Raw genomic sequence first — 15,717 nt, 5'->3', positions numbered from 1 at the left:
AACATATCTGACGCACCCTGCACAGCGGTAAATGTGTATAAGTGTTTCATATAAGGCGTCCAAATAGGCTCGCTGATCATTGTTACTGTCTTCACCTGCTGCCGTTCATACTCACCTCCACTAAAGCTCGCCAAAAGCCACTCACGTTTTTCACCAGCGTCCACCCGCATTCACTGGCAGTCACTCCCTTTCACATTTCCGATCGCGCCCTTAATCCCTTGTCTCTATATTTGAAACCTGTTTTCTGCCGGCCCACCGACCCCTATCTTGTCCAGAAGACCACATCCTGCTTTTGTCTCCGATTTTCTTCCTGTGCAACGAATTTCCAGGGGTGGTTTTGAGCGACGTGCATTTCATGGGAATTTCCATCATTTTTATACTGCAAGCACATCCTTCGTCGTTCGTATTACTACGACAATGATATAGTGATATCCATATATGTTCCTTCTTACCCTCTCGACCTCGAATATAGTCCTGAACTTAAATATCACATTGAACTGCAGAACATTTGATTTCTGACTTCAAAACCTAGTTTAGTTTCAGCTATATAAAATTGTGAAGTAACCAAAACAGCAGGGTAGCTAATTAATAGATAACAACGAGTGCTATGTTGACACATACCATATACAATGACTGTCACGCAAGTATTTGTTGGCGCGAACGGCCTCGCGTGAGAAGCACTGATGGTAAATGTTTCTTTGAGAAGCGAATCATTTCTTCAATAAAAAAACATCACAAGTCATCTTGATATACAGTAAAAAAGGACTATACATAAGAACATGGCCACAATTAGCACACGAGTGGGGTAGTTGGAGAAGCATGGAAGAGGCCTTTGCCCTGCAGTGGGCATAACCAGGCTGATTATTATTATTATTATTATTATTATTATTATTATTATTATTATTATTATTATTATTATTATTATTATTATTATTATTATACATAAGAAACTTTTAAAACAGAGCCCGCAGAGGGTGCTCGAAAGAGGAACTGAAATAAAAGGTCAGGCCAGACGAAAGGCCAGACGTGCATGTCTCATTCTCTGTACCGAACGTACGTGTTTTTTTTTGTTTTATTTGTTTTTCTCCTCACGTTTTGTTTGTTGTTGTACTCCGCCGCCGTCAATGCTGCACTGTAAGAGGAAGCCAGGACCTCTCAAGCTGTGTATACAGATTTTTCCCTGGCTGTCCTCGCAACACCAGTTGCGGAAATAAACCTTCAACCAACCAACCAAAGTTTACATTTCTAAACTAACTCAAAAGGTTACACAAAATGACGGGGAGAAGTGCCATTTTAACCGCGGTGTACGTCGATTGGTTGTTGTGCAAAGGTAACAAAGTACAAGAAACAGTGCACACGCTAAGATGGAGAGAATGGCAAATACTACACAAACATATTGTTCCTCTCTTTATGTGTGTTCTCGTTTTAAAGCCAAGGTTGTTTTTTTTTTCTTTTCTTTGGTTTATTGCGAACGCTACTCGACTTTGTTGACCGCGACTTCTGGTGGGGGCGGCTGCTGCTGTCTTCACGAATAGTTTGCACAAAAGACATTAGTTTTACAAACAAATCTGTTTGTACTAGATGCTAGCGCTCCCGATAGGAACACTAGCGCTGCCGTCGGTGTGACGCGGCATGAAGGATCAAGTGGACACAATTACTGCCACGCTGTGGACATGTGGACACAGGCTACAGAAGCGTTCCAAGAAGCAATACCTAGCGAGTTGTACCCGCAATATGGCAGGCACCTGAGCTCTGATGAATAAGAAGACTTCGACAGGGAATGTTGGCTGTTACAGAGAAGCTGTATATGGCTACCTGATTCGTCAGTCCTTCCGTCTGCCGGTCGCCTGCAGGCCGAAAACTCCTCCGACGCAAGCCCTTGTGCATGCGCGAAAAAGAAAGAAAGAGGCGCGAGTAGCCCGAACGACCTAGATTGCACAACGCCTCTTTACTCTGACCCATGACGTAACGTTACCTTGCCCAAAATTTCCATTAACAAGACTGGCTTAATGAAAGCGGTAACGTCAAATCACTTGGGAGCATCCCAATTAGATTCTATGCCAGTCGGGTCAGGTAACATAAAGTCTTGAACCGGAGTGAAAATGCCTTGTGCTATCTAGGTGGCGTTAGATTAGCTGTGCCAGTAGTGACGTCATTGCTCTCCGTTGCAGCCGAGCGCGCGCGCCGCAGTTTCTCTCCAGCGCCAAAATGGGTAGGCGACGCGTCAACCGTTGGGAGCAGGCAGCTTTCGATCAGCAACGCCGCGAGCACAACTGGGAACGAGCTCGTCTACGCCGTGCCGATGCTGCAGCCAAGGCAGAAGAACAGGCTCGTGCAGCCGAGCGCAAGCAGCAACTGTGTAACGAAGATCACGCAGCCCATTAAGCCATCGTTTAGTGACCCGTCGGATTTAACCCAGTGATAAACATCGGGACCGCACGTTTCAGCTTCGCTGGTTAACTGTCTGTACGAAGTTGTTGGGCGTTCGTTTTTAACCAAAACTTCCTTTCCCTCTTCGACTTTTCGACTGCTGCTGCTGTTGATGCGGTCGCTGTTTAGCATGTTGCGTCGAGAGATGATTCAGAGCATGCATATACATGGCAGGAGCGTGCCAGAAAGGAAAGGCCACAAAATGTAGACTCGTTTGAACCTTTCCATCGTGTCACACGTACACACTGCCCCCTGACCAGCTGTAGTTTTCCATGACCCACCGCAAAAGCATTGCAGAAACTGGAGCGCTTACCTTTCTGCTAGAGTGCGAGAGCCCAAAGGGGAGAGAGAGAAGTGTTTCTTTATGAAAAAAGGAAATGTTGTAACTGAAGAGGGGAGGCAGATGAAATGGTGCAGAGAAAGCAGAGAGTGGGTAGAACCGACGCAGTCACAAAACGAGCGGACAATATGATATGAGTCACGAAATTAGGGAATGATTGCCACTCTTTCTCGTAGTTGCCATACATGGGGAGGGGGAGGGAAGAAGGTGGGAGCGCAAGAAGACAACATGATAAGACGTGGAAACGCTACTGCTAGACGCGACAGTGGTTGCCGACAAACTGGATAAATTTAGGTTAAAGGTACGGTACCGAGGAGGTTACATATAGCCTCATTGTGCGGCACGGTACGTTTAGCCTAGTTTTTAAAATTACACATAATACAAATTTGTCAAACGGACAACATGCGCACTGCGTGCAGGGGCAAAACCGCATTGAAGGGCCCTTTACCAGGTCTAGCCATTTGCTGCTGACAAGCGCAGTGCATACATTGCGTGCTAAGGATCGTATCTGCTAACTATTAGATCCCTTTGCGCCGCAGAAAAGCTTACATTTCAAGCGAAACAGCGTTCGCTCTTGTCATCGCGGGTGCCGGGCTGCCAGGTGCAAAGTCAATAGAGAGTTTTAGCCCAGCGGGTTTACGGCCAGCGGAGCAGAGACACGACTGCGCATGCGCACGACGCTGAGGTGGCGAGCGGTTTTACGGAGCAGCGTTTACGCCTGCTGGAAAGCACTCCTCAGCGGAGGGTATACGCAGCGCGCGAGCGTGTATGGGAAATGCAAGGTGTCAGCCGCGAACATGAACGCCGGCAGTTCTGCATCGACGACGGTGAATGCGGCGCTGACCCGTACATTAGTACTCAGCATATTAACGCAATAGCGTTAAGGAGCTCGTGTCGCGGTAAAGCCGGTGTCGTCGGCTTCTGCGGCGTTGGCCGTGAGCGATAAATCCCAGAAGGCACTTCATAAATAAAAAACATCTTGCAATATGGGCTGGTGGGAATCGAACCAGGGTCTCCGGAGTGTGAGACGGAGACGCTACCACTCAGCCACGAGTTCGTTCCTTCAAAACGGGACAAAATCGCCTCTAGTGAATGCGGTGTTGCCTTAGAAACGTGCCGTAGAAAGTTATACTGCGGTGTATATCGGTAATTATGACCTGTAACTTACAGAAGTCGCAGTTTCACGAGTAGCGAAGTACGTTTCCGCTGAACTTCTTCTGCGCTCTGCGCACACACAGAGACATCTTGCGGCAAACACAGAAGACCCCCTCCTCGCAATGTACGGCGCTGCCCCAACACGTGGCACGCCACTCGCCCCATTACCGCGTCCGCCTTCATGGCGCGTCGGTGCCCGGTTATCTCTGCCGATCGCGACGTTTGGCTGGCGTAGCGCGTTTGAGTAGGCGGTGCGAACGGGGTGGGATAAAGCTATCGCGTTCCACTCTTGAAGGCGAAGCTTAAGCGTCCTCAATTTTTTTTATTTACAAATATTGTACTGAGACCATGTATTATATCTTTATTCAACATTTCTTGCATTATAAAAGCAAGCGTAATTCAAATTCATTTCTCAGTAACTCCTATTCGGACCACTAGGTGGGGAAGCAGAGCGCCCCACTCGAGCGGGTGAGTGATCCGCCGGGCTAAAATTCTTTTTTCGCGAGCCGCTCCGCTGGCGCAACGGTAGAGACCGCGAGCGGAGCGAAATGTAAACTCGCTGAGCTAAAAGTCTCTAATGTCTATCGCGCAAGTGCGCCTGCGAAAAATTGCAGTGCTGTGACGTCACTCATAGTGCCACTTCGAGAGTTATTCAAGGCACCATCAGTTATTTGCTTAATCTGTTGGTTCAATAGACAAATTAAATTCATCAATATTTCTTTATGGACGAGTTGGTTCATCATGAAACATATCGGTGGCAGCGCAAGCAGACGACCACAAAAGGGAGACACGTACACACAAGCGCTGCGTGGGTTTGTACGTGTCTCCCGTCTTGTGGTCATCTGCTTGCGCTGTTACCCTAAGGTTCAAGAGGGATTAAATTTTAGAGAAATAAAAAACATGCAAATCGAATGTCTGACTCTTTTTCTTCTACTTCATACCACAGAAAAAGCGACGTACTTCCGTTTCCTCTGCGTGTTCCCACGTTGCGCAGACGTGCGCGCAGAGAACGAAACTATAGAGAGGTTTAGCTTGTCTGGTATTCGGGTAAACACAGGCGCGCACAGGTTCGGGCGCAGGTCCTGGCGTTGGGGCGGAGGTGTAAACGGGGGCGGCCTGCATGGTGCCGCCACCTGGTGGCGCGAAGCTCAAACAGACAAAAAGAGCTAATATTGCAGTAACCAAGTGTATTTTACTTTGCTGCGTGTGAAAATTTTTGGCAGCGACACGATTACGCCAGTGCCGAAAAGTTACACCAGCAGCGAAGTAGAATATCCTTGGTTAATGCAGCATTAGCTGCTTTTGTGTGTTTGAGCTCTGCGCCACCAGGCGGCTGCACCGTGCAGACCGCTCACGTTTACGCCTCCGCCACAACGACACAAAGCCCCGTCCGCCTGCGTTTACCCAAATACCGGTCAAGCTAAACTTCTCTTATGCCATCTACAACCGTGTTCCAGCGCCGCGATCATGCTCTTTTGTCATCTCACGCCTTCCTCAGTGCTCGCGACTCAGGCACTGAGTTATGACACTAATTGGATGTTCTCGTTCACAACACGCCAAATCGTTCACAGGGTACCCTGATCATGAGAAGTAAACTTACCGAATAAAAAATGGATTGGTGTGCATTCGTAAGACATTGTTAGATGCTGACTGGAAGCTTATTATTACCATTAAAAAGAAAGTTGTACATTCAATGCATTCTACCGGAGCTGACATATGGGGCAGAAGCTTGGAGACTGACAAAGAAGCTCGAAAACGACCGTGCAAAGAGTGATGAAACGAAGAATGTTAGTCGTAACGTTAAGAGACAGGAAGATAGCGGTGTGGTTGAGAGAGCAAACGGGATCGCCGATATTCTAATTGACATTAAGAGAAAGAAATGGAGCTGGATAGGTCCTGTAATGCGTAGATCAAATAACCGGTGGGCCATTAGGGTTACAGAATGGGTGCCAAGAGAAGGGAAGCTCAGTCGAGGACGGCAGAAGACTAGGTATGGTGATGAAATGTAGAAATCCGCATACGCTAGTTGGAATCGGCAGGTCAGGACAGGGGTTATTGGAGATCGCAGGGAGAGGCCTTCTTCCTGCAGTCGACATAAAATATGTTGATGATGATGGTGACTTTATCAAAAAGCTACTAGTGCGCATCCTTTCCACTTAGCTGCGTGAAATTTTTATATTTCTCGTGTAAATAAACACAGCCTCTTCAGGCAATTGATCTAAACAAGTCGAATCGTTTTGTTTCTCAGGCATTTCAAAAAGTGTCTGTTGGTCCTTTTCAATAAATGTACCATTGACGAACCCATTTGGGAAACAGTGCTTTTAAATAAATTGCTCGCTCTCCCGTAATCGAGAGTAGTTGTAAGCATGAAATGGCAAACGGCAAAGCAGATTGGTTGGAGATGATACTAGCCACAGTCCGAAAATGGGTGTAGTTCACGTTAGCAACTGTACACCCGACCACAACACAGCATGCGATGCTGTGCAGGGGTCCATACGGACGCTGCATACCTAAAAGAAGAAAACTGGCTGAAGGCGCCACGACCTGCAGCGAGAGATGCTAGGAGACAAAGCGCACTGGCCCAGCTAGAAAAAAATCGCCTGAAGGAGAAATCATGCAGCGTGGCACCATCTCTCGTGGTGACGCAAAACCCCACCATGGAATTCACGGACCGCTGTTGTTAAAAAGAGCGCAGGCAACCTGGTCTCAGCGCCAGAAGATAACAATGAAGTGTATGGTGCCCTGTATCGGCCTTATGAACGTCGCTGTTGAAAATGACAAATAAACCTTCAGCGCACTAGACGTTACAGCTAGAGTGATATTGTGGACAACCATTAGGAAGAACTCAGAAGCAGCATATTTTGTAACTTGTTTCGGCCGTAACTACTCTAAAAACAAAGAAAGTTCCGGGCACTCTCTTTGAGGGAGTAACTGCTTGTCTCATATTTCACTCTCTTTTCGAGAGTAGATCGACCCTTTGAGGGAGAGTAGGTCAACTCCTCCTGACAGAGTTTCGTTACTCCAGTGAAAGGGAGTGCTAGTACTCTTCCGCAGAGTGCTAATACTCTCCCCACAGGGGTAATAGTAGTTCCCCAGACCGAGTACTTCTACACCTCCATGCCAAGTGTTTGTACTCCTTCAGAAGAGAGTGCTAGTACTCTTCCCAGTAGTAGGAAAGCACAATGCAGATGGTCACGTTTGAAGGTATTCGCAATACACACATTTGGGGAATATTTGATTCCATCATAAGCAGCTTCTGCCCTTATGCTTCGTGAATGAGATGTAATCTGTAGTGGCCAAGTTAGTCAAATGAAACATTTTCTCTCTTAAAAGGTAAAATTCTTTATTTATCAGTCACAAGACAAACTGAATCATAATTTGAGAAACATACTGACAAACACATAAAATCAGATTACAATGATGCCCATGAAATTTAGAACACATCAGTATTACAGTGTAAAAATGTCCTTTAATTTCAATTGGCTCCTTTTCAAACATATGCAATGGAAATTTAAACACTGAAGAAGCGTGTGCAATCTCGCAAAGCATTGACACTATGACAGAAGACAAATATGCGCCACATTACTGGCCAGCAAGCGCATTTCTGGCACAAAACGCATGCACTTAAATGGCAGAGGTTACCAGATGAGCTGCTAAGCATGGAGCTGGTAATGTAGAGAAAAGGTGCAAGGAACTTTTTTTCGTGTGCAATATTTTAAGACTGCGGCTCGTTTTATAATGTCTTGTATAGCGTATCGATGTTCCTGACTGAGAGTACACTGCATTTAGAAATGTGTTGTATATTCTCATGTGAGGGTGCCGGTCTAGCCAGCTTTGCTTATATTTTATGTAAAATTACCCATGTACGGGCTGCATCACCTTGTTCTAAGTGTGTCTTGTCGTGGTTCTGCAGCAATTTCCAGCCCGGCCCCAAAGCAGTACAGAGGCGTATCACATTTCGCAGTTGAAGAAAATTCATCCCGGACCAGGACGAATTTTTCTTCAACTGCAAGGCTTTTCTTTCGAGGAACCCGTATGGGTTTCCTTTGTAGCAGTTGCTACGAACAGGTGGATGTCTGATTTTCCCTTTATTATTACATACGCTTTACGTCTCATAAGCCTTATATTAAAGCGGCGCTTTCAATACAATTATTTCTAATGTTTGTGACGTCTACACACAGGCCTCCCTGCGTGTAGGATGAGATAATCCTAGTGACCGTGCAATAGTAAACTGGGGTTCTCGTGGAGACGACGCAATGAGAGGTGGGCTGATCACAGATACTGTGTAATGCCCCGTCGCGTGGATGACATTTTCAGCGCTGTCGCTGTTTGGCTTGGCAGGCAGGCAATCACCGTGCAGCAAAATGCGGCGGAGCAGATGAACAGTTTTAGTGCATTCAACTGATCGCTTGAAGAAAGCTTCCATTCACATGAGTTTTAATAGCTTATTGGATCTTGATATAGGTTTTCATGCAGCAAAAATGCAAAAATATTTCCAAATTGCGTCTCTCACTTCACGACAAAGTGCTATTCATCAGCCAAGCTTCATTGTAACGTTGGAGGCAGAATTTGCAGTGCAATTGTTAGTAAACTGCATCACGACGCAAACTTCGGCACATTATATTTGAATTCGGAGCGTTGGGAAAGCGGGTTAACAAATTTAAATGAGCCACAAATCAGATACTTAAACATCAATTGATGTTTATTTTGCCGAATAAACCGATACTTAGAGCAATTATCTACATGTGAACCATCTCTTTATTTAGGAATTTGTCAAAGCACAGTGCCGCATTTTCTCTGACAGCTCCCTACTAACCTGTCGCCACTGCGGAAACCCGGATAGTGTCTCTGATAAATGCATGCGGCACGTATGAAGAATGGTAGCTGATATAGGAGTTTGTCAGTGGATATAAGAAAGCCCGCCATAACGGCGTAACAGGCGCGCTAACTAGTTTCATCGGAGAAAGACGCAAGGGAAAAACGACGCAGCTGTAACAGATCACGTTGAAGTTGGGCGTATAGAATGATTTAAAATTTTTGCAGGAGCCAAAGGCAGTGTTGGGGTTATATATAATTGTGTTGTCTTTTTTTTATGCGAAGCATATTACGAGAGCTCAACCCAGCTCCTCAGGCGCGGCGGTGTCGCCTTGAAACCACGTGACACCGTGACGTCACGACAGAGGAGAAGTGGCTTTGGCTCAACTCTTGCAAGACGGGCTGGGTGGGAATCGAACCAGGGTCTCCGGAGTGTGGGACGGAGACGCTACCACTGAGCCACGAGTACGATGCTTCAAAGCGGTACAAAAGCGCCTCTAGTGAATGCGGTGTTGCCTTAGAAACGAGCTGTTTCTAAGGCGTGCGTCTCTTGCTCAGGCGCACATTTCGTTGCCGCGCCGAACGCTGCTTTGCTCGACGCTCACCGCGTCCAATGCGGGGCGCGTAGTCGCTGCCCTGTAGCCCATTGTCTTACATCCCTTGGCGGGTCGACGGGAACGCTGTCGCGTTCCACTCTTGAAGGCGAAGCAGTAATGCATGAGTTGTTTCTTCGTCTAGCCGAACCAAATATAGCCAAGCAACAGCAGTTCACCAGGCTAAACAGTGGTTCAACAACTAAAATAAAGGCTAGTATGCTTCGCATCCTGGGCTTAACCTTACCTAAGCCACAGCCATTTTTTTGAAATCCAAGTCACCGGGGAGCCATAATAATTAAGAAAAAAACATGATTTTCCAAATAAACCGCCAACACGCCCAAGAGCACCATAGAAAAATTGCCCTTGTGAAATCTACCGTGAACATGTTATAGGCGCTCTCCGGTGATAGATCTTCCAACACATGGCTTAGGCGACAGTAAGCTGCGCCGATGTAGATGCGTGAATAAAGAGTGTTTAAGCCGACGTGCAGGGTCTGTCGTTACCGTCTTTCAGCAACTGAAGTTCTAAATGCCGGCACCGACGAACGCTCAGTGTCTGATAGGATCATAACGCCTTGCCAACACGTAAAACGGTCTGCTCTTGTTGGCAGATAGTTGAAACCACTGTTCTCATGAAATAATTGAACCATGGGCCCTCTAACGAAAAACTATTACAATATGTCTTGATTCCAATGTCCTGACGTCAAATTTGCGTAACCGCCGACGCAAGCATCACGTGGTCACCCGCTTGGTTGTCTGAACAGACCAATCAAACGGTCTCCTCGTTCGTAGGAGGTCACTTTTATTTGCTTGAAAAACGAATAACATTGCCTACACTGAGTGGCCTGTCTTATCTAATTGGCTCACAAGAGGCGAAGAGCACGCTCAAGTGGACAGGGATTCGATGGGACCAAGCCACTGCACTGAAAATCGATAGCCCGACGACGAGGGTGGTGCCGGAGTCTGCAATTGGTCCGCTTTCCCTTACTTAGCTTGCCGTGGCTCGTCCACAGTCGCGGCGAAATGCAACGGAACCTTAACAACGACGCTAAAACGGATCCTCAGCAAAGAAGAGTTGGCAGAACGAGGTCGTAAAAGTGCCTAACGTGTTCGAAAACGTTGCACGGCCACGCAGAAAGTTTTATTAGAGGCAAATAAACCCACGCCCTCCGGCAGGTGCGAGAGCCGGTGCCTGAGCGATCGGCGGCAGCAACCTTTCATTTCTTTCGGAACGGTGCAGCCTGCGGCTATTCAGAAAAAAAAATCACTTTTGTTCGGTATATTAATGCAACTTTAACGCGTATACGTTACTTTGAGGCGGTGAGTTCTTGTGGTTTTGTGACGTCGCGTGAGTGGCAGGTGAAGTGGGTGCAGCCCGAAATCTTTTCACCAATAGCCGAGAGCTATTGGCGAAAAGGCATCGAATAAGAAATAACTATTTTTCTTTTGTTTGCTCAAATCATTCATAATCAGCGTGTACACGTCATATCAGACAGGGAGCTATCGCGATTTTCGTCACGTCGCGTGACAGACAGGTGAAGTGCAAGTGGTCCAAAAAAACTTTTTGACCAATTGCGGAGGGCTGATTGCAGCATTGGAATAGCAAAGTTTGGAATAGTTTTACGTTATAGCGCCCCATGTCACTGGGCCGTAGCAGAAATGTCAGTCAAGTGGCAGAAAAGGTTTCTAGAAACATCATGTGGCTGGTCATTGAAACGCGTAATAAGGCCAGCATACTACAAACAAATTGTGCTCACTCTTCTCGCAAGCAGCTGCTACTGGAAACACAGCTACGTATTATTGCCCTTTAACGTTTTACTATTTCCGAGGGAATAGGTGGACGCGTTTTTTGTTTTTATGACTTTGATAATTAAAGCTAATAGGGATTGCAACATTAGGTGAACATCGCATTCTTTACAATTTAATTTGGGTAGTGACTTCTCCTCAGTAATAGCGAGTACTACCATTCAGCTCGGAAAAGGGAGCAGGGACGGTCCAACGAGAGACGTAACGGAAAACGACAGCATGCGAATTGTCGCCAAAGGAAAAAAACCATAGGGTGACAACCTATTAAATGCTGGCACGAGATCAAAAACGTTTACGATAGATGACGAGCTTGGCTGACGCAGGAAGGGAGTGATTCGGGATCATGGTCAAAGTCTTGGGCTTGTATTGCACTTATATAAGCTGACCATGCTCATACTGACCACTTCCAGTTCACATTTGTCCATGCATTACCATAATCACAGCTTCAATGTGATGCCTACTTTCTCACTTACCGTCAACGCGTCGATATTGGAGGAAGCGGGGGGGCAGGGCTCTCCATGTCGGCGAGCATTTTCTGCGGCACAGGAGACCACGATAGCAAAAAAGGCAACTATGAGCAACATCTCTCTTTTTCGTATGTTTAAGCGAGGCGTATACTCTCGAGTTGATTATGTGCTAACTCACGTACTTGAGGAAAATATATACGCCCTTAGATTCCCAGCTCTGCGCATTACACTTTTCCCTGAGATGGCAGAGGTCACTTATACACTTCGAGAAAAGAAGAATATCTCGCAAACCAGAATGTCAAAACAGTGTTTTGGCTAGGGCGCACTTTAATAGAACGAAAGGCGTCATTTACTCATGTACAGGAAGGCGTCATGTACGTCATCTACAGGAAACAAGCAAGGAAAAAAACTAAATTAATTCGTCCCTTGTAACCAGACAACTGTAGCGAAAGGAATAGGTTCAACGCTCTCCGCTATTCCCATCTAGAAATGACACAGACCTCAGGTGCACCTTTCAATAACCGTGAAATGCCGCAGTTGATTGATCCCAATAACATTAAAATAACATGTCTATCCAGGCTGCTATTGGTTGGAAATGCCCGTCAGCATGTAAATTTTGTTGTGGCTACACAGCGCACAACTGAAAATCAGAATTAGAAAAATCAGAATACGGAGCACGAGAATTCAAGCGATTTTTATTTTTATCCTAAAATGAGCGATAGAGATAACCATAAATAAGCATTACTCATTTACTGCACAATAGAAAGCAAAATGATGCCTGTTCTGCAAAACGTTCCTCTCTCAGCTGACGTTGTGTAACTTCCAACACCCAGCATACTGTCGTCAAGCGTTTGTGCTAAGGTGGAACCTTTAATTCTTCAAATATAAGTGGGAATTTAGCTAGTGTCTTTTGTCAAATCTTCCTTGAAATGGCATGAAACACGTTTCGAACATCGAAAGCATGACCGATCTATAGATATTCTGCCATGATCATGCGAGTAAAAACTACTCAGTTGCATGCAGCAACTAATACACAATGTCGTATGATATATTCGTTGCTCACTCCTTGTTTCCTGTTTATGTCATCAACGAGAAAGTTATGAAGGGGCCAAGCGACGAAGCTAGGGCGAGGCCTTATTGGGCAGGTATCGTAACACGCCACCACAACTTAGTACGCACGGCCAATGCGAGAACATTCGCAGTAATACTAATATTGCTAATCTTGAGCAACACAAAAAGACAAAATTGATGTCTACGATGTAAAAATCGTTGAAACATCACTTCAACTTTGCACTTCCTTTTTGCAGTGACGCTTGTTTGCTAACAGCTAATTTTTCGCCTCCATTGCGTGCGGTCTTGTAAGAGCAAAAACTTTCGCTGCTTCGCTTGCGAATTTGGCATGTGCGAGCACCATCAACATGTTCTCCCCCTTTTCTCCCTGAACACCGTGAAATCTTCAGCACGAGAGCTTGGATGCCACCGTACATTTTCACCCTGCACGTCGCGTTGCTCGTTTTTCCAGCCTTTGTGACGGGCTAAGCTCTTAGCAGAAAGTACCACAGCGTGACGGCGTCGACGGCGCCACAAGGACAGCGATCAGACTACGAGAAAATCACTACGACGGCGCACTGACGATGGCGGGATGGCGACGGTGTGAAGAAAACGGGGTGACGACAACTCAATGAAGACAGCGTGGCAAGGAATGCGATGGTGCGATGACGGCACCATGACCACGAAGGCATGAGGATAGCTATATGTCTGTGCAGGATGCACGGTAGTGGTTGTTTTCGTGGAGGCGACATACTCCTACCGACGACGGAACCGTGGAAAGAATTAACCAAAGCACATGACACAACGCACGGAACACTGCTCGCAATACTCGCAGCTTCCTTTGAAATTTTGTCAACAACCTGGAACCCCGTTTTTGTGAAGGCGTTTATTAGCCTCCTTCTTGTATACAATACTGGAAGTGTCATGAGCATCATCGAACACCTATTAGCAGCCCGACGAATACCTGTGTTCCCTTCGCCTGTGGAACGTTTAACCTCATTCGTGGCGCACCCAAAGTTCGAAACGGTACTTCGGACACACCTCATGACCTATGACGGGCTGTGATTTTGAGTGCTTGCGTTCTTGTTGGCTCGGCGGATGAGCGAGAGAGGTTGGAAAAACGAGCAACGCAACGTACAATGTAAGGCTGTACGGTGGTATCGAAGCTTTCTTGCTAGAAATATCGCGGTGTATGCACACAGAAAGGGCGGTTGAATGCACACAGGAAGTGTGAGCTTTCTCGCTGTGAACACATTTTGCAATTAAAACAGGAATGTAATGCATGCATGAGTACAATTACAACATTTTCCAAAATTTTTATTCCTTGAGTATCTCACTTGAGTCACACTTCCAAGCATATCTACAAGATAGCAAAGTGTTCAGCACAAAATGTCGCGTTAAAAGATGAAGCACAACCTTTACATTAAACAGCCCTGCAGGAACTATGTGAGGCGCTTGAAAGGCCGTTATTTTCTGACGGAGGAATATTATAACTCTCAAGTTTGATCTACCACTTCGTGATTTACGGCGCAAAACGGGCAGAAACATGAAAACGTAGGGAAGGCTGAAGCGCTGTCTTTCAGCTAGGCGTGATTCGAAAGCCTGAAATGTTTAAGATGGCGAAAGAAGGCCTAGTGGAGCACTGGAAGGTCGATTGTGACGTTGGCGCTGATGTTTTACGCAGCTGTGGACATTAAAACCGCTCCTGCGGGTGCGTGTGGGTGAATTTCAGATGGTTTAAGGTCACATCGTCGTGCATGGAACGTAGCACGGAACTGCAGGGACCTTGGGGCACAAGAAGGAAAGAGCGGAGTCCAATCCGAGTAACTTGCTCAGCGACTAATACTGTCAAAAATAAAAAGAAAAGCTTACTAGTATTGCCATTGCACGCAGCGACGAAAAGTGGTTCGAAGCTTGTCACTAGGCTGTTGCTACTCGAAACTGCTAACGTTGGAAAATGCAGTGTAGCTAGTTGGCAGACAAATGCCGAAACTGCCTTCATCGGGTTGTGCCGTTTTCACAGGCACATGTCCAGGAATTCTGGACATTCTCCTTCGGAGCTTCAGAGCAACGCACAAGTGTAACTCAAAGGGAATTTTTATTTCAAAAGTCTATTTCATAATATCAGCTGAGGATAAAAAAGTTTCGATTTACTACATCAGCAGGGTAGTCCATTCTAACAACATATGCTTTTTGGCGCTTAGTTGGAACATTGGTGGTGCGTTAAAGCAGTTAAAGCAGGTCAAACATGGGCGGTGAAGTCCCACTACAGGAGGAAATTGTTTGGCACCCTCCCACCAGAGGGCACATTGACTTGCCATAAACCAAATAATTACTGTTGGCATTGAGAAGGTAATTGTAGAGGGAGTGTTCTGCAGCCTGTTAGCAGGCGCAGGTATTTGAGAAGCAGCCGAGAAGGTACAGAGTGTTTATTTGTGTGCATGGCTTGAGCGTGCCTGGGTATGGTTGTATGCACGTGTGCGCTCTGTGTATGAGTGTGCGGATGTTTGCTGCATGCGCGCAAGTGCGTGTATGCGAGTGTGAGCGTTCGCGCCGTATGTACGCGCGCTTATGGTGCATACGTGGGCGCGTGCCAACGTGTGTTTTCGAATTCAGCATGCATGCGAACAAATGTGTGCACGTTAGTGTGCGCACGGATGCCTGCGCGTGCTCATATTGTGTGTGTGTGTGTGTGCTAGTGCCATCCTATTTGCCTATGCTTGTACGTGAGTTCGCGTATGCGTGTGTGAGCGTTCGCGGCGTGTGTGCATCCCTGCACCTGCGTGTTAGTGCATATGTGTGTGCGCTTGAGTGCTTGCGGCGCAATTATGGCGGCGTGGGAATGTGCACGTGTGTGACCATGTGTGTTCGTGTTTCCGCATGCATGCCTGCGGACAAAAGTGTGCGTGTTTGTATGCGCATGGATATCTGTGCGTGTGATGTAGAGAGCGTGTGAGTGCTTGTGAGTGCTTGTGAGGGAGAGAGTGCGTGTGTGTGCGTGCGATGGTGTTTGTGTGTTTTCGGGTGTTAGCGAACATTTTCCTGCGCACACCTATTTT

General features: G+C 46.6%; 1 protein-coding gene across 1 annotated transcript in view; it reads right to left on the bottom strand.

Annotated features, from left to right (window-relative positions):
* The window catches only part of LOC135905203 (uncharacterized), a 47,204-nt gene extending 35,407 nt beyond the window's left edge, over nucleotides 1–11,797 (bottom strand). Inside the window, exon 1 of the mRNA XM_065436222.2 lies at nucleotides 11,615–11,797. Within this exon, the coding sequence (XP_065292294.1) occupies nucleotides 11,615–11,725 (111 nt within the window). The 5' untranslated portion in view covers nucleotides 11,726–11,797. The remainder of the gene's footprint in view (nucleotides 1–11,614) is intronic.
* Between the last annotated feature and the right edge of the window lie 3,920 nt (nucleotides 11,798–15,717).

The sequence above is a fragment of the Dermacentor albipictus genome, chromosome 3, assembly GCF_038994185.2.
Source record: "Dermacentor albipictus isolate Rhodes 1998 colony chromosome 3, USDA_Dalb.pri_finalv2, whole genome shotgun sequence".
Lineage (NCBI taxonomy): Eukaryota > Metazoa > Arthropoda > Arachnida > Ixodida > Ixodidae > Dermacentor > Dermacentor albipictus.
The sequence above is the reverse complement of the archived record's forward strand: the minus strand, read 5'-3'. Positions and strand labels throughout refer to the sequence as shown.